General features: G+C 38.4%; 2 protein-coding genes across 2 annotated transcripts in view; both read right to left on the bottom strand.

Annotated features, from left to right (window-relative positions):
* The window catches only part of myo1g (myosin IG), a 50,094-nt gene extending 34,652 nt beyond the window's left edge, over window positions 1-15,442 (bottom strand). The window contains exons 1-12 of the mRNA XM_059350033.1: window positions 15,307-15,442; window positions 12,562-12,770; window positions 11,620-11,713; window positions 11,259-11,424; window positions 8,885-8,938; window positions 8,621-8,716; window positions 8,312-8,428; window positions 7,944-8,150; window positions 7,552-7,697; window positions 7,346-7,460; window positions 6,510-6,680; window positions 5,493-5,563 (exon numbers count right to left, since the gene is read on the bottom strand). Of these exons, the coding sequence (XP_059206016.1) occupies window positions 5,493-5,563; window positions 6,510-6,680; window positions 7,346-7,460; window positions 7,552-7,697; window positions 7,944-8,150; window positions 8,312-8,428; window positions 8,621-8,716; window positions 8,885-8,938; window positions 11,259-11,424; window positions 11,620-11,713; window positions 12,562-12,770; window positions 15,307-15,401 (1,541 nt within the window). The 5' untranslated portion in view covers window positions 15,402-15,442. The remainder of the gene's footprint in view (window positions 1-5,492; window positions 5,564-6,509; window positions 6,681-7,345; window positions 7,461-7,551; window positions 7,698-7,943; window positions 8,151-8,311; window positions 8,429-8,620; window positions 8,717-8,884; window positions 8,939-11,258; window positions 11,425-11,619; window positions 11,714-12,561; window positions 12,771-15,306) is intronic.
* A 4,553-nt stretch (window positions 15,443-19,995) lies between these two features.
* Window positions 19,996-24,168, bottom strand: si:dkey-154b15.1 (uncharacterized). The gene is made up of 3 exons (XM_059350197.1): window positions 23,697-24,168; window positions 22,244-22,336; window positions 19,996-22,131 (listed from the first exon to the last, which is right to left on the bottom strand). Exon 3 carries the CDS (start codon window positions 22,129-22,131, stop codon window positions 20,965-20,967), a length of 1,167 nt encoding a protein of 388 aa, XP_059206180.1. The 5' UTR covers window positions 22,244-22,336; window positions 23,697-24,168; the 3' UTR covers window positions 19,996-20,964.
* Window positions 24,169-24,666: the final 498 nt, after the last annotated feature.

Below are 24,666 nucleotides of genomic sequence, written 5' to 3'. Positions count from 1 at the left end.
GTTTTGGTGAGGCATCAGCGGGAGGTCACTGTACGGCACAGTTACATAAGCCGTCCAGCCCCGGGGAAAGAGCCTGCTGTAGTGTAAATGTTGCCTCAAATAAACCTCTCCCTATCCTCTCTCGTTCATAGTGTAACAATGACTTACACAGTGAGGATGGTGTGCTTAAAAAATGCATACTGCATACAAAATCCCACTGGAGGATCATCAGGCAAAATGTAATGAAAATGTAGGAAAGTCCACAGAAAAATGGCTACTGTGAGTGAATTTATGTTTTCGTGTTTTTACTTTTAACTTTGTACATACAGTTAGGTTGTTTAATACAGCGGTCCCCAAACTAGTGGAGTGGAGATACATTTTTGGTGTCTTGAGATGATTAACAGGAGAAGAATTATTAGTAATTTTAGTTTTAGTGGAGTAATTCTGCAGTTTGGTGTCAGTACTTTTACTTAAGTAAGGGATCTGAATACTTTTTTCCACCACTGCCTAACAGTAGTTGTCAGATAAATGATATAAGGTTCAAAGTACAATATTTCCTATACTGTAGTGGAGTAGAAGCATAAAAGAACATAAAATGTAAACACTCAAGTATGTCAAACCTGTACTTAAGTACAGCACTTCCAGCAGTTCACACTCTCTTCCACACACACATTTCTTCTTCATATTCCTTCCTCTCTAACAAACAAACACACACAAATAAAGCCACACACACAGCATGTCACATGTCATCTGTATGGCCCTGTCTCTGACTGTGTCCTAGGCTGTCACATCTGGAGGCAAAGAAGCGGAGGCTGGCTATGACAGATGTGTCCCCTTGGCTCATGGGTGCCGAAACCACCTGACCAAATCCCGGGAAGCTCGCCGGAGAGAGACAGAGTGTGAAAGGAAAGGAGAGAGCAGTCAGAACAACACAATAACAAGCCACAACACTCGTTTACAAGGACAGGACAGGACAGTGCCAGGAGAGGACGGACAGGAGAGGACACGCAGGCAGCAGCTCCCTAGGGATGGGAACATGATTTAGAGGAAAGTTTATTAAAGTATGAAGGTCAAGGCTGGTGCAAGGAGAGGGCTGTGCTGCACAAGGTTAAAGGGAGCTCACACTGAGAGACAAAGAGGCGATGAAGATGTGAGATTTCTTACGATATAAAGTTGTGCAGTAAGAGAGTATGATAGATCATATGGCTGCTCAAAGTGCTGCATGTGCAAGCTGAAATACTGCAGGGAATTAAAATGTAGATGGCAAAGAGAGTCAGGTGAGGGTTGCAGTAGAGAGGGAGGAGGGAAAAAAAGAGGAAAAAGGATAGAGAAGGAGGAGGAGGAGGGAGCGAAGTAGGTCAAAGCTTGTGATAGTGGTGGCGCGGTGAGCGTGGAGGGGGGAGGCCAGTGGGTGGCGGGGATGAGGGTATATTTAGTCAGAGTAGACTTAGATGTGGCGGGATGGGACAGGGGATGAGGGGCGGGGGGCAGTGCCACCAGGAAGCAATATATGAGGGGTGACAACTCAGCTGGAGCGACCCCAGCGTGAGGCAGGGTGACAGGGACACACAGTGACAGGGACAGCCATCCGTCATCACTGCTGCAGGTCTGTCACACATGCTCTTATCCAGCCCGCCTTGTTAGAGCTGGCAGGAAAGTGCATTTACTCAAGTGGTGTACTTAAATACAGGTGTTTCTGTATGCTGTTAAATATTAATCACTAAATAGAGATATTTTGCATGCAAATTTAACACGGAAAGCTGTTTAAAATATGATGCTTATGAAAGTTTAAATTAAGAAAAAGGTGTATAATTAAGGCAAAATCATAATCATGATTATTTTGGTAAATATTTAGTTCACAATTGTTTAATGCAATAACTTATTAACTTCACTATTATTATTTTTCAATGTAATCAAAGTGAAAACGGATAATAACAAAAAATAATGTAAAACAAATGTATTTAGTAGTATATAAATATAAAATAAATAAATAGAAACAAATAATTACACATATTTAATATAAAAAAATTATTTGATCAAACATTGAAGTGCACTGCCACAACCTACAAGTAATGCAATAAAATGAAAACATATTTTTTGTTCATACACTGGTACATTTGATTTGAATTTTATTTTATTTGTCAATTGTGGGATGTTTTGCATGTCTTCTTCGGACAAGTCTAAAGCAAAACATCCAAAATACTTGCTCAGGTCACTCCAATGTATATATATATTTGCATCTGTAGATTTCTCTTAAATTCACCAAAAAATGGCCATAGTTTATGCCTCATTTGGACATTTATATATATTTTTTTCTTGAAACTTGAAATACAAAAAATATTTGTCTTAATGTAAAGAATCAACAGGGGAAGATTCATGGTCATATCCATTAGTTAAATTATTTTTTTTTTCACCATGTTCACCTGTCGTGTCTTAAGGATGTGAACTCAACACTGACACACAGAGGTCAGTTTGGGATAAAAAGCCCAGTTCTGTAATTGTCTGTGAGAGCTGTCTTGAGCCTCAGAGACGGATGAAATTGCTCTGTGTTTCGGTGTGTGTTCGACATCGTGTCAGCCTGGATTTCCCAGAGTCAAAGACCCTCAATAAACCCTCCTCCAGTTGTCCTTGATTACTGCTGCTGCTACATCTCGCAGAGCCAAAATTGTCTCATCAGCTGGCTCCATCCCTCCCTGCCCTCCTCCCCTTTCTTTCGTGCTCCCTTGACATATTAATGTCCTTCCCCTCTCTAGATTGAGGGCAGTACACGTGAGCAGCGGGGATCTTCTGAAACCAAAGCCTTGACGGGTGACTCGCTGGCCGGGGGCCTCATCTGGCCACTGTGACGTTTAAATCTGTGAGCATTAAGGAAGTGGAGCAGCGGCGGAGAAGGAAACCCAACAAAACGTCTGAATTCTAGTCTTTGAATCATGAGGTAAATGGCCACTTACAAACAAGAATCATTGTACTTTCAAAATCGGAGAAAAACTAAAAAGAAAACTTGATATGTAGATATAAAGATGTGAATCTGCACCTGCATTAGGAAGAAATATCTTTCTTACTGACAGCGTGTGAAGAAACAATCTACCAGATTTGGCCAAACTTTATTGGCCACTTCAAAACACTGTGCTAATCCTTCCCACAAACTAGCCTGGATTAAACAAAATTCACAGAAGCTCCTGATCCATTTAACATCCACTCACATATTTTTTCCGTCACTATGTTTCTAAGTAATTAGCTCTGTTACTGCACTGTTAAATGCTTTTCAGTCCTTTACATTTGCAATAAGCTACTGGATACCTAAATTTCCCTCAGGATCAATAAAGTCCCTGTCTATCTGTCTGTCTACTTAAAACACTTCTTCCTATTGTTCCAGTTCACTATATGTTTTACTCTTAAAAACCCCAATTACAAAAGTTGCCAAAAAATTGTTTTAGTTGCTTGAGCATTTTGTGTTTTAATCCGGTCCAGAATTATTTTTTTTACCAATTTGCCTGTCACCAAATCTTTCCTACCCGTCTCCACTGGGAATATCTCGTAAAGACACAAATATTTACCAAAAGGATCTTTATAAATTAAGCCTAAAATGTAACAGATGGTTTAAACTACAAATTTAAAGCCCTAACAGGTGACAAAAACAAGACCAGCAGCTCATATTTCATTTGAATTTGCATTTGTATATCAGATCTCTCCTATAACAACAACATGCCAATTGTAATTTAAATTAATTAAATATCTTGTTATTTGTGACACCAGTCGGAAAAAACACCGACCAAGGGATTTGAGGTGTCAACAGCCATCAATGGGAAAAAAGGAAAACAAAGCATGAGTCATGAGATGTTACAAATCAATGCTGCAATGCGACACGTTTCAAACATCTGTGACCACTGACTGATTCAGTGCAGTCAACACAGATGAGCATCTCCTCTCGCTGCCTCCACAACGCCACGTGTGTTCTACATGCCTGTGGTTGTGCCTGTATGCCTGGCTGTGCAGGTCAGTGAATGCACTTTATGTTTGTTTGAGTTTTCTTCATGTGTTTTCGCATGAATGGATTGTACAGTACATATGTAGCTAACAATTCACATGTACGTATAAAGATAACATCCTACACATATTGGAATAGGTAGCCGACGTTAGGTAACTACATTTTCTGTTTGTATACTTAAAGGGAAACTTAAAAACTCAATCTGGACCCTAGTTAAATACGTTTTTAGGCGCTTTCAAAACCCAAAGTTTAGTCCATTTCAATCAAACTCTGCTAGGCTTAAAACTGCAATATTTCATGTTGCGTTCGGCTCCCTCTGTGTTGCTTTGTTTATTTCTGTTTTTACATTTTCCACCGCCAACTTTCCAACCAGTAAGAAATAACACTGCGAGGATATTTCCAGTCCTCCACATTCGTACACGCCCCTCCGCAAATCTTTTTTAAATTTTTTTTTTACTTGGTTTGCTTACATTTATGCACTGTTAAATCAGACCACAAGAAAAATACAAAATACAAGACGAACCAAAAGTATTAATTTCACTCTGATTTGGACTAACCAAAGGGACTTGGGTTTTGAAAGCTCCCCAAGTGACTAATGGGGACAACAATTTTTAAAACTGATCCAGTACTGAGCAAGAGAGCTGCAGCTGGCAGCAAAATCTCACTCAAGGAGAAATCTTGTTCTGAAATCTTGTGAGAGGTGATTTGATGTTTTCAGAGAGAGGAGTGCTGGAAAAAGTGTTGTGTTGGAGTACAGAAAGCGTAGGCTTGTTGTTATCTAAAAGATTTTCAAACGTCATGCCTGAATATTAATTTTGACAATGTGGAAGAGGCTACATGATGAGATTGATCCTCGTGTGAGACTTAATTAGACAGCGACAAACAGACTGGATCAAGCAAAAGGCAAAAAAACATTTTATTTCTCTTTACGTCGTGTTGTCCATTGTGTTGTCAGACACTTTTAATGTCAATCTGAGCCCGTCAGTGACAACATCAAGCACTTTTTGTGGGCGTAAATTGATGGTGAAAGATTACATTTCAGACCATCTTGTGTCTGCTGGCTGCAGTGCTTTCACTCAATGCTGGACCATTTTTTAAAGATTGTTGTCTCCATTACTCACTTAGACTCAAAAACATGGGAAATAGTTTCCAGGTTCCCCTTTAACAATGTGAACAGCAAGACATTATTTTTTGTCATTTTTGTATTAAATTCTGTATTCGATATTTTCAACCTCAAATATATAATATGATCATAGTTCTAGTCATCAGCCCAGAGACAAATGAAACGTTTTTTCAATAATTGTTAATATGGGAATTTACAATAAGCTCTGATCACTATAGCTGTCACTATGAGCTCAACACCACTGGAATGCCTTTATGAATTCACCCGCCGCTACCGATGTCATTAACTGACCTCTCTTTAATAGGATTATTTGGCTTACACTTCTGAACCCTGTCACTTTTTCAGCCACAGATGGGCCCCCGGGGCCAGAGCAGGCAGTGTGAAAATGTGTGAGCGACTCACGTGACGTCTCCCGCATAGTGGCGAATACGGAAGTGCTTCTGAAAGTCCATGGTTTTGTCCGAGGGGGCGAGCTGAAAATGAGAAGGAGACACTGTGAGAGCAGAGCCAACAGTATAAACTATCATATATAATATATTACAAACATTTACAGTGTGCAGATGTCAGCTTTACGAGGAGGGAATGATGGCTGCGTTTTAGAGCCCCTGCTGTTTGAAAAGCATCCTATGATGTCTCTGAGGGGAAAACACTGGAGAAACTCTGCTCCCTACTGACTGAGACATAAAACTGCACCTGTGCCATAGTACATTTTCAAGTTACACTGCAGAAAAGAGTGACTCTTTGTTCTTGCCAATTCATTTTAAGTCCAAAATCAAACCAAAAGACAAACTTTTTTGAGAAGAAAAGTTACAATATTACAAATTTTTGATTATATAATTTCATTATTCGTTAGTGGTTAATGCCAACGAGAAACACCCTCATAGATTTCTGAACTCTCTGTTCTGAACTTCATATCACATCCTGCAACAACTTTAAAAGTGACAGAGGGAACATCCAACAATTAGCTACACCTATAAAACACCTTTCCATTTCCAATAGTTAACTCCCAGACTTTATTTCTCTTTATGTGAATTCCTGACAGCTCAGTGAACATTACATATAAACAATTTCACAAGAGGTTACTTCAGCAACTTCAGCCCATATGCAGCGAGCTTCACTGGTTTTCTGGTTGCGTAAAAATAAAATTCAAATGTTGGCAACTTCAATTTTCGGCGAAAAAATGATTTCCTCATTTATGTTTTTCAGAATCAGGAGGAAATGTTACTGTACCATCATTTCCTTCAAACTAAGTGAAGTTAAACCCACATTTTCAGAGATCCCTTTTTAAACTCGAACAGTTTTTCTCAGTTTCATGCTGAGCAGCAGCCTGATAATGTGGGTATGGAGTGATTTTTTTTTTCTGAATAGCCATAAGAGAAGGAAGAATTAAGCCTGAAATACAGTGTTGTGTGTTCTCACCTTGCGGGAGGTGTAGTGGGGGTGTTGGCCCAGTTTGGTGTCCATGCTATCCAGGCAGACCGTGTCGGTGACTTTACCCACAGTGAGGCAAGCTTCGTCCAAAATGGAGATGATGCCTTTGTGGGGCTGCTCCACGAGATCTACAATGATCTGGTTGTTGAAGTAATCAATCTGTATATGAACAGTAGGGTTGTTTAAGGAAAAGTACTGAAACTGATGTTTATAAATCATGTTAGTGCATGTGCAATATGGAATTTCCATAGAAATCATGTGCAATAATTCAATTTGCCACACTGTTGTTACAGATATACATATTTGTGCATATCTCTATTTACTTCAAATTTATGTCCATATTTTCATATTTCAATTTCTATTTCTATTTGTACCTATCTCTTTTTACCTAAGACTTGTTGCATTTGTATTTTATATTGTTTGTGTATATTTAATGAGGGCAACAGCCAGTATTTCTGGGGCCCAGGTGTGCCACCAGATGTTCAAATAACGGATATCCAGGCCAAAACTTCTTCTTCTGTTCCTCTATCATTGTTTACAGTCTGATTAACAACCTGAGGGTATTGAGTATGTCTTATCTGCAAGTGTGTGAAGCCACTAAAACACTTCATCTATGTGAAAAAACTTGAATTAATTCACAACCCTAACCTCAGGACACTGGCTTTCACTGCACTGTATGAACACCATCAACCACGAATGCAATACAGCTGAGTGGGCATTGATCTGCAAGTATGTGTTTTTCTGTGTGAGCTGGAAGAAAAATAAAGACCAGTGGATGTTGCAGCTATTAAATAAGTGTGTTGCTGTTTGCGAGTGTTTCTCACATGTTGCCAGACGATGCCCTCTCTCTGGTATTCGCCTTGTTCCTGTCTGAGGATCACCTCGATGAAGAGCTGCTGCAGCTTCTCGTTACAGTAGTTGATGCAGAACTGTTCAAAACTGTCCAACAATATAAGGAACAAATGCTTAAGCAACAGCAGTCCATTTCGATAAAGAGATACAATCGATTTCACAACACAACAGCACCAACCTGTTGTTGTCAAAGATCTCAAAGCCGTAGATATCTAGAACGCCAATCACTGTGTTTTTCCCATGAAGCACTGGGTTGTAGTCTTTGACTTCAATGACGCTGTTGATGCGGCTTACAATCCAGCCAAACAGTCTCTCATACAGAGCCTACAGTGGGGAAATAAGAGTGTGTGTGTTTAGCAGAGCTGGAGGTTAAAATAATGTGACAACTGTGAAAATTAGATGAAAGGAAAATATGTCACAGTGATGATGTTAACATAATTTTCTTATCCTTGGTAAGCTGTAAATGATTAATCTGTATAAAACATTAATCTGATCCTGATAAGGTACTTTGTCAAAAATTAATTGGGCTGTAGGATTTGTAAATAAACACATGAAGCAAGTAAACAGCACCTTGGCAAAAGCGTCTCGTCCAAAGCAGGCGTCCTTCTCCGTGTGTCCCTTCTCGATGACCTCGCCGCCCCCGGTGGCCACAGTGCGGTACAGCAGGCTCTTACTGACACTTTCTGGCTCTGTGTCCGTCAGCTCAGCGATGTGGTTCACAGCTTCAAGTCCCACGATCTGAACGTCCTCACCATCACTCTCAAACTGCATGTTACCCTGAAAAACAGACCATCACAGGTCCATAATGTTAGCACTACTTGATGCTTTCAGTGTCAGAATCACATCTTAAAATAAACAGGTGGTGAAGAAAATAATTTTAAATTTAAATCCTAGAATATCTGCATTAACTAACTATTTTCACAAGCAAGCAAACTTACCAACAGAAGAATGGAGGCCAGGATCTGATAAATTGAGTTAATCTCCTCTGTAGAGAAGCCAATCACTCCCAGGGCGCTCATCACCGCTTTGTGGCTTGAGCGATCATTGTTGGAGGTCTTAGGAAAAAAGGATTTTGGATTATCATTATCGGTTAAAAGAGCATGAGCTGAAGTTCAGAGGCGACAGTCTGGTGAACAATGATCTATGTTTAATTAGTGCATTGAAAAGTTTTTTCTCTTTATGTTAACAGCAGGTTTTCAAATAGTTTATTCTGTCTGTAATGAAATATGTAAAGGTGACAGACTCACAGCGGTTGCAGCTCCCTCTTTGGTATACGCATAAACAGCAGGATCATTCTGTAGATGAAATGACTCCAGCATCTCTTCTGACCCGCCACGCAGCAACTATTACACATCAAACATGCAACTTCAGATCGAATTTATTTAACTCAATAACGCTCACAGTGCTGGCACTAAAAAATAATTGTGATTAGAGTCTCGATGAGAGTTCAGGGAGTAATTTGAAGCATCATCAGCGTGTGTTCTGCAGCAGCAGCACAGATTAGAGTTTACCTGGTAGAAAGAGTGGAAGTTCCTCTCCCCGTCTTGTTGTTGGACCACCCTGGACTTAAACAGGAGAACAAATTGTGGTAGTCAACTAAACATCCATCCCCACACACTCTTGTTTATTGTATAAGTTACTGCATTGTCTGTTCTTACTCGAGTTTTTCTTTAAATTGCTTTCAACTCCCCTAAGAGGAAGGGTAGAGCGAATCATTCGTAACTGAAACTAAGGCCCTGTTGGGACCTGGCATTAACATGCATTGTTTGCGGACACTGCAGCATGACAGCAGGAGGACAGGTGTCAGATCTGTGCAGATCACCAGAACAAAAGCAGACAGTCCAACAAATCACAGATTGTATGATAATAACAACCAAATCACAATATTCAGCAGCAGCAGGCAGCAATGCCCTTTCCATGTCGTTTCTCATGCATATAGATAAAAGTAAAATATACAAGTTGATTAAGAATACAGGGAAAAAAATACAGTTAAAAAAAAAGAATAAGAATACAGGGGTTCAGTATCAACAGAAGGCAGCCATTGCTGCAGTGCCTGATGTTACTTGCGGAGCACTTGTTTGCTTGTTTATTCACATGAGAAGTGCAGTGACAACCCTGGCTTGTGGCTTTCATAGCGATGTTGCTTTTTGATTCTTCGATGTCAGCTCTTCCCATCATTGTGAACCAGAATTCACCATGGGATGGATTGTTCACCCACTAATATGGAACATGAGACAGGTTAGTTTTACCCTATTGATGATGTGTTGTTGCTTTAGTAATCCTGTCCTTGGCCTGATCTTGTTGCATCCTCAACGCTCCTTGGATGCATTCACACTAGGGCTGGGCGATACATCCATATAAAAAAATATATTGATATATTTTTTAATGTGATATGGAATTAGACCATATCGCATATATATAGTTCAATTTTTTTTCTTTCTTTATATATAAATGCTGCCCTTACTAGGGTTTGTCATATGTAGTAATTTTGTGGTGTTCATTATTCTTTCTCATATAAATATAATAATAATAATAATAATACATTTTATTTGTAAAGCACTTTTCATACAGAAATCTCAAAGTGCTACAGAAACCAGAAACAAAAAAAAAGACTAAGAGAAAACTCAGACACATTAAAATCAGCAGTAGATAAAAAAGAGGAACACAGGTAATATATTTAATATATTTATTTCAGAAAAAGATTGGCCTATTTTATTTCATAGGCTATTTTTATTTAAGATATTTTTTTATATAAATGTGCACATAATGGAGCTTTGATTTTTTAAAAAAAAGGTTCTCCTGTTGTAATACAGTATTTATGTTGACTTAAATAAACGGTTTCAATAAAACTTCTTGTGACATGTCATATTTGGCTTTGACTTTGACTGAACATTTGTTCCCACTGTGTGATAAAAATATCAGGATATATATCGTATATCGATATTCAGCCTAAATATATAGAGATATGACCTTTGGTCCATATCGCCCAGCCCTAATTCACACCAGTACTTAGAGTGGTCTACTTAAGTGTGAGGTTTCGAATCGAGGCAACAAAAGACAAATAACAGATTTCTAAAAGAGGTCAAAGGAAGTTTTCTGGTCCAAAGGAAGAAGTGAAAGCAAGTAAAACAAAGTGAAACATGTCATCTGGCAGCACTGGAGTCACCTGTCAAAGATAGACTGTTCATCATGCATCTAAAGAGAAGTTTTACATAAAGCACTGGTGTTCTAAACAGCAGGAAAAGCATCCGATGTTAATTATAGCTGCATGCAAAATGTCTAAAAGAAACATAATGCAGTCAAGGATGGACAACCCAGTAAGACAAATTAACAATTTCATTTCTACAATATAATTGTTTGCGCTTTTTTCTTCCAGACAAGCCATTAAAAAAACAAACGGATTTCCAGTTGTGTGACCACAGCAGCACCACTTAAATGCTGATGTAGAAGCAGGATGTCTTAGAAACAGTGTGAATATTCCTGCCCTCTGAAAATGAATCATGGCACCATCCTTCACACCGGCTCTGAGTGCCAGACGGTTCCTTAACAGCGTGTATAAATACAGCAGCATCAAGTACCCGCAGGTGAGCCATTCATTAACACGCAGCAGCGCCAGCACATCGACTTCACAGATACATCTATTCATGGATGTTCCCTCACACCTCTTTGTCATCACCTCATGAAACATTCATGTTCAGGAGCGAAGACGTAATTTAAAAACTAAATGAGTTGAACTTTTCTGTACTTTCCTTCAGACTTGGGCATGTTATGTCCAATAAGAGCTCCTAACTAGTTTGTTTCTCTGCTTCTTGGACCTCTGAAGGTCCCCTGTCTGCAGTCCAAGCCTCTCCATCATCCCTCCCGCCCACCCACCTATCCCCTCACCTTCTCCAGCAGGTAGTTGTTGATGTGTCCTCCGGTGGGTTCCCCATTGAAGTTGAAGTTGATGTCCATGTACTTGCCGAAGCGGCTGGAGTTGTCGTTTCGATTTGTCTTGGCGTTCCCAAAGGCCTCCAGTACACAATTGGATTTGAGCAGCACATTCTTCACGCTGATTTATCACATGATGGTAACCATTGATGGAAACATGTGAGAAACAGCCACCAGGGAGGTGAAAATGTAGTCAGAGGGAAAGAAGAAAGAGAGATGATTTATGGTAACATCACAGTCTCATGATCTTATCATTTTTTTATTTGAGGATGTAACCCATCTGATCTACATTTTAGTATAAAGCGCTGCCTCTCACCTCTCGACCTCTGCCCTCTGGCTCGGGTTGGTGATGGCTGCGATGTACTGCATGATGTATTTACTAGCTTCTGTTTTTCCTGCCCCACTTTCACCTGAAAACACAAAACACACACATTAATTTCACACTAAACAACATCATCATAGCTGAATATTCAAATATTTTCTTCTTACTCTTTTTATTAATATGATGATGATGATGTGAATCTGAGCTGTGAGAACCTGAATCCAACTAACAAATGGGATACGGCATTGTCATTGAAAATGCATAGTGAACTAATTTTGTTTTTTTGGTCAGTATGACCATAGACAAGAAAAGTGATAATCCTCTGCAAAGCAAGAAGAAGACTGAAAATGCATTATTTTGTATGAAGGAAGGAAAAAAAGAAAAGAAAAATACATATTTAGTATGTCTCCCTTTTTGGCCAATATTACAGCTTCCTAAATGTGAATATTTGAAGTTTTCTGTCTTCTTTGATGGTAAATTTAACATCTTTGATACCTATGTTTCCCTATGTTCTGATACTTCATAAACCAGACAATTTACTTTTTGTTAAAAATCAATTAGTCAAAAATAAAAAATACACATTAGTCTGACTATGTAGAGCAGAGTAATAGCCACAGTACAGAAGATGTGCTCTTGGTTTAGGTAACAACATAGCTTTTCATCTGGCGCCACACGCAGGTCGAACCTACCTAGAGGAAGGATCTAAGAATAGCAAGGCAGTTCAGTTTTACAGTTTTGTCTAATCGACAAAAAACTTTCAGGGTTGATTGCAAAGATAAAGCCATGTGGAATCATTCCAAAACAAGAAGAATGAGAAACCTGTTGCCTCAGGTTTGAATTTAAAGTCTGAGAAAACCTGAGCCTCAAACACAGCAGGGAGTTAATATCTGCAGGTCTCATGAGGTGAAGTGTCTTCAGAGTGTGAAAGGGACAGACCTGATATGACAATGCAGGTGTCTTTGGCCCGTCTCTTCATTGCCTTGTAGGCGGCATCAGAAACTGCGTACAGGTGAGGAGGGTTTTCATACAGCTCCCGGCCCCGGTACGCTTCAATGGTATCTTTGCCGTAAATGTCCATCTGCCTGTACGGGTTAACAGAGACGACTACTTCTCCAATGTAGGTGTAGATACGGCCTTTCTCGAACCTGTTCAAACAAAAGGAAATACATACATAATATTAAATATTTCACCTAAATATGTATCTAGAATGCCTTGACCTGCACAAACAATAAAAATGCTCTGTGTAAAGTAAATACATATTTATATTTGAAGAATAGTGTGTATGCAAGTGTATCATCTATTCAATGAATTCAAGGGGGGCAAAGAGCTGTTTAGCCACATGACATTTTCACACAACCAATGAAAAAAAAACATTTGACTTATAAGTCCATAAAAGATAATGCACCTTTATGTCATACGTAACTTCCTGACAGGAAGTGACACAAGTGTGTGTTCACTGAGAGCAGGAAATGAAACTTGTGGTTCATGGGCGTCACAGCCTTGTGTAACCTCATGTAGGTTTGTTGAGCTGGAAGAGGTAAAACTGACGTATCATACGGGTAAATGGAATAAACCTGAACACTGTGTAACTGTTTTATTGCATGTAGATCTTATTCAGGGATCTGGGACTGGACAAGTAAACTATGACCCAAAACAGGGGCCGTTCCTCTGACATTTAAATTGGTAGAATCGATTCATTATAACAAGACAAGGCTGGGACAAGAGTGAAACATGGCCTTCTTATTCCTGGATTTTGAGGAAACAACCAGTGTGATGGTCAGCTGTTTACTGGATCATTCATGTGGTGCAGTAAAGTCATGTGACTACTGATAATGTCAATAGCACTGGATCCACATGAAAATAAAAACCATGCATAAACCTATAAGTCATTATTTATTAAATGTCTGCTGTGGGACATTTACTCACTTTACTTCTTCATTAAAATTTTCATCTGATTTTTTTATTTATTATTATTCTCACTAAGTGCAACTTAAAGGAGACATATTATGCACATTTTCAGGCTCATACTCATATATTGTCATAAATATACCTGTACGATACTAAAATGTTCAGTTTCTGCACCTGTCTCTTTGAAACATATCTTTCATATCATCTATATGCTTTAACTTTTGATATGTTTAATGCAGGAAGTATACCTTTTTACTACAGTAAATGAATATTGGCTACTTTGTCCACTAATGGAAATTTCCCAGCTCTGATTGTAAATTTCCCACTGACATTTACTCATAGTTGGACATTTAAAGTAAGGCAACTGTCCTCATTTGTAAACTTGCAGTTTCTTTTGTGTTTGAGCTGATGAGAAGAGCTGGAAAGCACCGTTATATTTGGTTTGTGGAAAATTTGAATTTGCCATTCAAGCAACAGGTGGCTGAGTCCATGTGAGACTTGCTTGGTGGATCTCAAAGAGCCCTGTATTGCTGTTTCATCTTGTTGTTACATTGAAGGTACCAGTTTAACCACTGAAGTTGATGTCTTGTAATGAAAACATACCCAGTTTTCAAATCAAGTCTTGATCTCTGGTAGTTTCAACTAGTTTCACACTTAAGGCAACAATTGTGTTAGTACCAAGACCTTTCTGTCCACCAACCTTCATGGAAATCTGTTCTTAAGTTTAAGAGATATCTTGCTGACCGAGAAACCAACAAGAGAGAACAACAACTGTGGTGATTATCAGCCTAATTCTAACAAGTAAAGGAAAACACTGCAAATACAAAAATAGAAATGCAACCCCCTGAAATCTCAGGTAGAAAGGAAAAAGTAGAGCAAGTCATTAAAGCAGTCACATATCAGCACAAACTTCAGTGTCTGCTTCTGCTTTGACACCAGACAAGTCTGATCAAGCTGTCGAAACTCTAGCTATATACATTATTTGCCAACCAATAATGGCAAACAGACGCCAAGCCATGGTAACTATGTGAAAAATGCAAATGTAGAGCCACCTGCTGTGCAGACATGAACTCAGAGAGAGTGAAATGTTTGTTTTTTTCTATAAATCTAGAGTTTATTTGATAGTTTGTCTGCCTCTGCTGATCCTGACATGATTGCCGGACAAAAATGTGTGATTTATCACAGTTTGAACTGAGGACACAGAGGAAGTGAGAAGGGACACTGTCTCAGAGTGTAAAATCTCCAAAACTTAACATCAAGAAAGAGCATTAAAGGTCACAAAACAAGACTAAACAAAAGTTACTTTTACCTGTTCAATTAACTTGAACAGGTTTGGTGAGACTAGATGTTTTTTTGGTAATGTGCCATGTGCTTCATTTGTTTCACATGACAACCAGTGTATAGTGGTGATGATCACACCAACCACAAGTTTATATTTGAACCCCGAGGGTGAGCGGGAAAGGTATAAGTGACTCATTTACCCTTTGTGTTGCATCTTTATTTCTTCACATATTTCGGAGAAGCTGTCAAGATGCTGTCAACTTCGTAATTTAGCGCTACTGCAACAAATTTTGTAGTTTTGCGGATGTCAGGGACTGTTAACATACACATTGATCTTACTTATTTTACACCCATTTAAACATAAATATCAGAGACTTGAAGAAACATGTTTCTTTATCATATATATGTTAACTATTAAGCGTTTCATTTAGCATCTCTCTCTGAAGCTGCTTCCCCCCTTCCTCTTCTCTAACAGTTTCTCAGGCCTCTTACCTCAATTTCAGATTCTCCATAAACTGCTCCATCGTCACCTCATCCAGCAGCACAAAGTCTGACTTCCCAAACTCCAGGCCCTCCAGCTCCGCCATCCTTGTTTGTATTCACCAAACACTAAAAATAAAAGACGGACAGGACTCAGAGGAACAGAAAGCAGCTCAAGGAAGAAGAAAGAGAAGTATGGTCGACTTCTGGGGCCCGGTAGTGTAGACAGTGTGTGTGTGTGTGTGTGTGTGTGTTCGTGTGGGCGTGGCGAGTGCTTTGGTGGTGGATTTTAGGGTGTGCTTAGTCGAGTCAGAGAGCTGTGGTCTACAAGCTACAGCACGTCACCCTGTCAGTCAGCCTATACCCTCATGCAGATCTATATAAATAGCAGGAGGCTATCTTTAAGCGCTCATACCACTTCTGCATCCTCCTCTGTCTCTCTCTTCCTGCCACAAGACCTTAAAATTTCTAAACAGACCATGACTCTCACTACAAGGCTTTACTTGCTTGCTTTTGTGTGTATTTTGTCTATCTTTTCTCTGCAGGAACAGGAACCCACATGTGACAAACTGCCAGACAAGAGCAGTTAACGTTGCAAATTTGGGGGTAGAAAATGGTCTTTATCTCCTGGGAAGGATCGTGGCATTTCCTTTTTTGTAACTTTGCATTGGCAGTACAACATGTCCCTTAGGACTTTCTTTCAACCAGAGGTTCCCAACTCCCAGCAGAGCCAAGCTGCAACGTGAGAAACTCTGTTTTTGGATGCTGGAACCTAAGGTTTAGCAGTACTGTTTGTCATGTAAAACTAATCTAAGTGTGTAGGTGTGTGTGTGTGTGTGTGTGATTAAGCTCAAGGATAGGAATGCTGACTAACAAAGATACCTTTTTCACCCTACTTGACCTCTTTCTTGACAATGTAAAAGTCAATGTAGTTTATTTTATCTATTATAAGAACACTAATCAAATTTTGAGCCCCTCGTAAGTATCTTGAGTCACAAGACAATTACTGGGGTAGAAATTAAGACAGAGATAATGCTATAGGTAGGCTTAATATTAAAGGAATATTTCACGCCCAATTGAACGATTTACACATGTCCTCCTCACCCCATGTTATCTTGAATTTGTGAAGAAAACAGTTTTTTCTTGCATGCCTACATGGTGATTGAGAAATCCAAAAACTGGATAAATTGGGGCTGCATTAAACAAGAGGGAAATTATATCAACACATGAATTTACAAACTCACACAAAAATGAACTAAAGTCTCATGTATCCATTTGTAAACTCAGCACTTCCCCTAACACATGCAATTTCTTGTCATTTTTTGTGTGTGTTTTATGTGTGATTTGTCATTTTTTTGGGTGGTTTATGTAAAAAAATAATAATAATAATAATGTGGTTTTCGTGTGTTTTGAGTGTGTTTTTATGTGTGTGTGTGGGGGGGGGGGGGGGGGGGGGGGGGGTAAAAAAGAAAAATGTTTGTGTTTTTGTAATTTTGTGTGGTTTTGTGTTTGTGTGCTTTTTTGTGTGTTTATGTGTTTTTTGTATTTGTGTGTGTGTGTGTTTGTGTTTTTGTGTGTGTTTTAGTAATTTTGTGTGGGGGGTTTTTTGTGTTGGTTTTTTTGTGTTGGTTTTTTTGTGTTCCAGTAAGTCTAAATGTTAAAAATAATAATCAGGTCATATCGGTGAGGTTGTGCTGAAAACAATACCAACATGGCATGGTGAACATTTCTCAGTTTATGTACAGGCAGAATGAAAAGTAGTCTAAAACCGACAAAATAGCCCCAAACTCCAAAGGGTTAAAGTAGCAGAGATAAGGAGTCGTGCTCCGGTTTTGCTTACGTGTCCCGCTGGGCGGCACATCCTTAAACACAACTCTTTTGCTGCTGCAGCTGATCCAGAATCCGCTGGAGGGTCTACCAGCTCCTCCGTTTCAGTTGAGCTCGCAAGCTAATTGCTAGCCTATTAGCTAACAGCGTTCGGTTAAAAGTCAGTTTTCAAAATTCCCTGACGAATTATATTTTGAATGAAGCTCCAGCTAGCTGTGAAATATTTCACAACTTTTATTTCAGTGAGGTGCTATTATTTTCTTCGGAATATTTCTCACTGATATAATTAGAAGTTAATTGAAAAAGCATATTGACAAGACCGGGCGAAAATTTAACAGGCCTAGCAACAGTTACCAAACCTATGCTCTTAAATTTGTGGACAAGACAGTATTCTTGATTTTATACATCAATATCTGATACTAAAAGACTTATTTATGCTTCAGTACCATCAACTCTTGTGGTCAGAGTTTCAGCTGCAAAGGCAAAAATCTTTCCCTGCATTAACAGTAACATTAATTCGTTGAACTGAACTGAAAGAAGTTATTTATAATCAGCAAACTGATTCATGATTTTCACCTCGAATCTCTTTACCACCTCAGCATTGTGTGAATGTCAAGATGCACTAAAAAGTGATGAGCTTGACCTTTTGGCCTTCATCATCAGCTGCTGGCAGCTCTCCAACACAACATGTTTCAGCAGTGTGTGTTTATCTTAGAGTGACACAGCTCAGCTCGTGACTCAGATAGGGTTTTTTTTCCATGACGGGCAAAATCCATGCCTGTATTGTCTGTTTTATGAAAAGAGTCTTTCATAAGGATGAGCAGCTACGTTGTATAAAAACCTTAAAAAAAATACAAAAAAACATTTCAAGATGCAATTTGTACTTATGCCATGCCTACTTGTCTATATATGCCACTTTTTCTTCTTAAAATTTAAAGGCTCAATTCAACAAAATGATTCAAATAAATAAATAAATAAACATATTTTCTAACTTTTATCTTATAGTATTAAGTCAGGTGGGTACTTTCTGTTCGTCCAGGTTTTTAAATATTTTATTTCTAAATTTCAATAAAACTAAAGTGACATGAACTTTATTTGTGGCACTCAAAGCGCTGAAAAAAGGCTCTACAGCAACTCTTTCCACTTAAGAAATTGCATGTGCAACAGATCTACATTTTTCAGGGCGTGGCAGCATAAATCACAGAGACACACATTCCATAAAATCCTCCAGACTCCATTGAAAAAAACCAGTAATTTTACCTCACAGTACACATGAGTTGCTGATCTACTGCTGCCTGGATCTGTTAGTTTGTTTGTGTTATTGGGTGACTGTGGCGAATCTGAACAAACCCTTTAAAACACTGAAGTTACACAATAACACTAACTAACCAATCGAGACAGCTGTAGCCAGCAACTCTCATCTTCTGCAAGGTAAAATTACTGTTTTTGTCAATGGAGTCTAAAGGCAGCTTCAGTTCCTCATCAGAAAGGATAATGTCTGATAGAGAAGGGATAAAAAATATTCTAAAGAAATCAGCTATTTCAAAAAAAGACCTTATGTTGTAATTGTTCTCTAAAGTTATTTTTATTCAAAGTTAAAAAAGGAACTATGATGTTTAATTTCTAAGTAAACAAGGACGAGAAGTGCTCGCTTGCAACAGATCCGTCTCTATGACAACTGAGCAAACTCAAGCCAGTGATGAAGGCCATGTGATGCAGACTGGTATCTTTATGTTTCCTGGTTTTAGCACAGTTATATTAAAACATACACAGTCATGGGAAAAATTTTTGGACCACCACTGTTTTCTTCAATTTCCTGTTCATTTAATACCTGGTACAACTAAATGTACATTTGTTTGGAAAAATATAATGATAACAAAAATAGCTGATAAGAGTTTAATTTAAGAGCTGATATCTAGACATTTTCCATGGTTTTCTTGATAATGATTTTGATTATTATTATTACAAATTAACAATGTGCAATTTTAACAACATGCAAGTTCTCACCTCATGTATTAACATATGTTTCTTACTTTTGGATCCATTTAACTGGTTAGAACTGAAGTGTTAGCCCTGCTGATTTAAACCTTTCATTGGTAAATTAATCCTCCAAATAAACTGTTATCTTTACATTTCCTGGTTTTATCTCAGTACTATTGAATTATTATTTTTTTGATAGAGCTAGCTAATGTTAGTTCTCCTGAATATTATTAAATACCAATAACAGTTTGATGGTGGTTTGATTATTAATAAAAAAAATATTCTCTATACTGAATAATTTATTGCCAGACAGATTTCATGTCAAGTTTTTGAGATACAACCAACAAACACTAACACGGAAAACCCACAGCAGGAGGGATTTCTCATCAGTGTTATAGATATTTCTGCTCTAAGAAAGGCCTCTGAGTCATTATTAGAGTCAGAGTTGAATGCCTATTTAAAAGATTTACACTGTATACAAGCATTGATTGAAAAATGATATGAGTAAAGGGACTTTACCATCTTTACCTGACACATTTTTCATAGAAAAACACTCACCCCCGCAGAGCCTCTGTTTCCTGACCGCCCGTTCTTTTAACTTTAGTTTTAAACTACATAATTGTGACAAGATCCAGTCCAACATGCAGTAACTTCTCCTGTTATATAGTTGCCAGTTAGATCCTCATCAGCCAAAAGTGGTTCCTCTCTCTGCACAAGTAGCCGTCTGTTGGAGACTGTTTCACTTCCTCTCTCTCGTTTGCTTTTGTCTCCATCTAGACGTTGCGTTCATGTGTTGCAGGAACAAACAACGTTAACAGAAATGATAACCATGTAACCATGGCGAAGCACAAACACATAAATCGTATTATCACAATAAATTAACACTCATTGATCATTTAAATCACCCATGGTACTTTATTGTTCATGTTAGTGTTTTTTAAAGGCCACATGCGAATAACTTGCATATTTATTCTTCTGAATAGAAACCCTGAGGGTCAAAAGTGTGCAAAAAATGTCAGGATCCCAGAAAGTTTAACCTTTTCTCACCTGTTCTTAAGTCATAAACACAGGAGATAAAACAATTTACATCAGACTTGGAAAATTAATCAACAAAACAGTTTTTCTTACCTCTGTTTCCCTTGTTTACATACATTATATTTTAGCCCTTCACTTTATCACCAAGTGCAAGTAGATAGTGATTAAAAAAAACAATTCTGCAAGAATAGTCAGTCAAAGGCTGAAAAAAACTGACTTATCGAGACAGAAGAAGTTGAATAATCAATATTATACACAGATTATGATTTGATTATAATAAAGGTTTGACATCAGAAGTGTCTAAATCCAGATATTGCACCACATGACAACAACATCAAAAGGACTCATATAGAGTAATTGTAGCTTAGCATAGACACAGTGTATAGGTACTGTGTTTGGTTTGTTGAGTAAAACATCCTTCCTCTAAAATTTTCATCCCATAAATGTTGTGCTTTCTGGCAGTTTATAACTATTTTACATGGTACTGAGGGCACATATGGACACGGATAAGTTGCTGTCAGTGTGTTAAAGAGGCACTAGTTAAAGGCAATTTGTTGTGCATTGCTTCATTCTTCCGCCTTTTTAAGAGTATTTTTCTTCTTCAGTAACACAGATCCCCGTATTGTAGCTGAGATGATTGTCTTGCAGTATGGCTGTATTGTGTAATTGTGGGCTGTGTACAGTGATAGCATCTTATCACGTGTTACTCCCACACCAACTCAAAAAGACAAAAAACAGGTATTTAGGCAAAGGTTTCATACCAAAAATGCAAACCGAGACAAGAAAGAAAAGTTTCAGTGCTGCCCATCTGCCTTCATGAAAATAATTTCACTTATCTTTCTTCCTGCCTTTTCTCCATTTTGGAAGGCCAGGGTTCTCAAAAGTAAACAACCTCTTGAAGAAAGCCTTGGCTGATCGAGGAGGCTGACGTCCTTGTTCCCCCTCTTGCACGTGATCCCTTTCTTCCACACGTTTGCTCTCTTTCCCAAAGTTGATTCTACCCCTCTGAGATCTTCTTTCAGGAGAATGTGCATGCACATGCTTAGCAACTATATCATCCTGGCGCTTTGGTGGAGAGTAGCCAGCTGCTCCTTTGGGAGCTGGGTCAGCGATGGCCTGGTCGTCTCTTGCTCTGTTCTTTTGGAGGATTTGTGACAGAGAGTAGCTGCTCTTCTTGAAGCTTCTGAAATTCCACCTCCCTCTCCGTCCCGCCAGCAGCCCCAGCTTCAACTCGTAGCTCTCCTTGGACGGTCCGATCAGGTGAAGTCGATCATTCATCCGACATACGAGCACTGAATTCTCAATGTTTTTGTTGTTCTGGATTCTCTCTAAAAGCGCGTGGCCTTCGCTGCCCATTTCCTTCAGTAGAACTTCTTGCGTGCGCAGTGATTTTCTGAGGTCATTCAGGCGGTTCTGCAGTTCACTGGCTGCTATCTTTGCGTTCTCCCCGAGCACAGTGATGTTGAAGTTATTGCCAACTTGGCGCTCTTCCATTGTAACACCATGGTTGTGCAGAATGGCTTTGATGTCTCCTTTCTGGAGCCGATCTGCATATGCAAACACATCTGCATCGATGATAAAGGACTCTCTTTCATGCTTGACGGAGCCACGCCGGTCCGAAGATCTGTCCTCTGCATGTTTGTTGGGAGAAACAGACGCCCGAGAGGGGGACCTGTTAGGTAAAGGGAGGGAACCAAACTGAGGCTTGTCTTGGCCTTTCTTGCTACGTATCAGTGAGTTGTGCTTGCTGTTGCTTTTGGAAATGGCTCCAGAAGACGCCTTCGGGGGCGACGTGTTGTACGCTTCAGCTTGTGCATCGAGAAGCTGCTCCAAAGACATCTTCACAGCTTTAAGTTTCAGAAACGAGCCCTTGACACGCACCCGATCGCTGCTCAGATCTGTCAACTGGAAATCCTGTGACCAGAGGATTTCTCGCACCTTGGCCTTATTGTGGAAAACATTCAAGTGTAGTGTCGCCTCCACGGGTAAATCCATCTGAGGATCAGAGGAGGAGAAAAATACCAACAGGATGACATACAAAGACACAGAGTAAAGGATTAATCCACCAAACATAAGATGGATAAATATGCTGGAAACGTTCAGTTACCTCTGTGTGTTCAGGTGCTTTAACTGTGAGATGATATTACTGATGATTCACCTCCAACACATGGGAGATCTTTCATGAAAATGTGAGCAGCAACTGTGGAAGAAAAGCAAAATATGATTTGATTTATTGACTTATAACAGAATGTAACTCCATCTTGCTTACAATCATGCTTTCCTCAAAATATAATCACATTTGCACTTAACCTGATCAATAAATAAAATAAAAAAGAAATAAATAAAATAAAGGAAAATAAAAAAGGAATAAAATACATCAACAATAATTTAAAAAATAATTTAAAAATGCAATAAAGCACAATGTAATATCTTGACCAATAATGCAATTAAATGTCCTGATTGATATTGTAATGTAATCATATATAATGTAATCATATATATGATGTTTTGACACTGATTCCATGTTTGGAATTGTAAACTCCAGGCTTTATGAAGAATTTTTGGGTATCATTTAATAAAACCAAACAATGTAATGACTTGACCAACTATTTAAAAAAAAAATCCTGACTGATATTGTAATAAAAAGTGGAATTGTGGCAGCTCAAAATGATGTTTACTTTGCTTTATCTGGGGGAAAAACCACCAGAAGTGAACTTCAAATTCTAATTAAAGTTTAAATTTTTGATGACCTCAGTGTAATATTACATTACATTTTTTAAATGGCACACCTGAAAGGAATTGCATCACTGGTGAAAATAATTAAAGAAAGAAAGAAAGAAAGTATCTCATTACAATATCAGCTATGACATTTTATTAGGTTATTGGGTTTTATAAAAATGTTCGATCAGGTAAAGTGCAATTTAAATGTAATAACCTACTATTTTATTACATTTTAGGACATTATTACATTATTGGGTGATAGATGCATCATAATGATTCACCCTCTGCCTCCTCAAATGTGATTAAAGCCTGCCCAGACTGATATCAGCACTTCAGCACCTCCTCCTCCTCACTTTTTGACTGTGAATAAATAAATCAGCAGATTATCAGCTGTCCTGTCTGCTGGTTTAAAACCTGGCATCCTCATGTCGCTGTTTAAGTTACTGTGACAGCAAAGGAAAGCACTTTTTGTACTTTATTTTGTCCAGTTTGTCAGCCAAATGCTACATGATGGCATAGTTCAAGGCTACAAATCAGTTTCATCGAAAGTGGAAGTAATCTGTTTCAGGTGTATTGTGGCTTTTTGCGTGCTGTTGCTTTTGTAAAACTTCTCTAAATTAAGTTTACTGCCTGTGAAAACTGCAAATTAACCGATAAAAGTAGTAAAGATAAGAGGAACAATCTTTGCAAAGCATTAACCTTCGTTTTCTCTTATAATAAACATCCCACAGCTGTTTAGAAACCGAGTGAGTTTCTGTCTCGACTTTTTAAAAAAAAAATAAACCCAGTAATATTTCCACAACAGACTGCAAAAACAAACTGAAACACTGGTAACTTACTTTAAAGCCAATTCCTCTTTAACTTCATGACGTTTCTGTTTTTATCAGTGCGCGATGAAAACGAAACTAACGTCGTCATTTCCGTTCCAGATTTATAGCTCTATATCAGATTTATGCGTTCATAAAAAGATTAAAAATAAAACGTATGGATTCATAAAAGTACATATTAACATTAGCGTTTTTCCCCTCAAGGGTTTGTTTGTTGAAGTTAACAGGTCATACATAAATCAGAAGTTTAGTTCAGTGTTTCAGTGCCTATTTCTGCACGGACGACTGCACCTCACCATAGACCTCACGTTTATGGTAATCCCGCGATATTCTATCGTGATATCGCGAGAATCTAGCTGCCGTTAAAGCTAACCCATAAACAGATACAGTAGATGTCTACGAGGTAACCTCTATGCATGAGGAAACAGAAATAATACACATAGTATTCAGGATAATTAATATAAAGTGAAAAGTAAAAGTGATGAGATTGACAAAATGTATGAAAATAAATAAGAGAAACTTAACACTATTACTAAAGATTTACAAAACTTTAAAAATATGAACTCGCCAAGAAACATTGCCTACAGTATACACATGGTACAACAGCGCCCTCACATGAATCTTTACCAGTATTACGTTTTTTACTTAAAAAAACCCCATTAATCTTAATATACTTACAACTTAACTAAGCCATTGGTTCCCAAAGTTTTTCTACTTGGCCCCCCTTTTCTATCTAAAAAAATACTTTCAAGCCTGTACATTTTTATTTTGCCTTGCCACAGTTATCAGATTAAATGAGATTTGATTTGGCACAATTTACAATATTAAGGCAAATGTTTCCTGTCAAATACCTTTTTCCTTTTAACACCATTCATGAGAAGTTGGTCCCATTAGGGTCACCATGAAAAAAAAATCTGTGATAAATGTGAAACCATTTGTAGCCTGAATTTAGGTTTTACGATAATCCTGGAACACCATAACT

This window comes from Centropristis striata, chromosome 14 (assembly GCF_030273125.1).
Source record: "Centropristis striata isolate RG_2023a ecotype Rhode Island chromosome 14, C.striata_1.0, whole genome shotgun sequence".
Taxonomy (NCBI): domain Eukaryota; kingdom Metazoa; phylum Chordata; class Actinopteri; order Perciformes; family Serranidae; genus Centropristis; species Centropristis striata.
This window is presented reverse-complemented; position numbering and strand designations above follow the sequence as displayed.

Coding starts and splice junctions, on each gene's coding strand:
- si:dkey-154b15.1 (XM_059350197.1), bottom strand. CDS start 22,131: ATGGATTTACCCGTGGAGGCGACACTACACTTGAATGTTTTCCACAAT.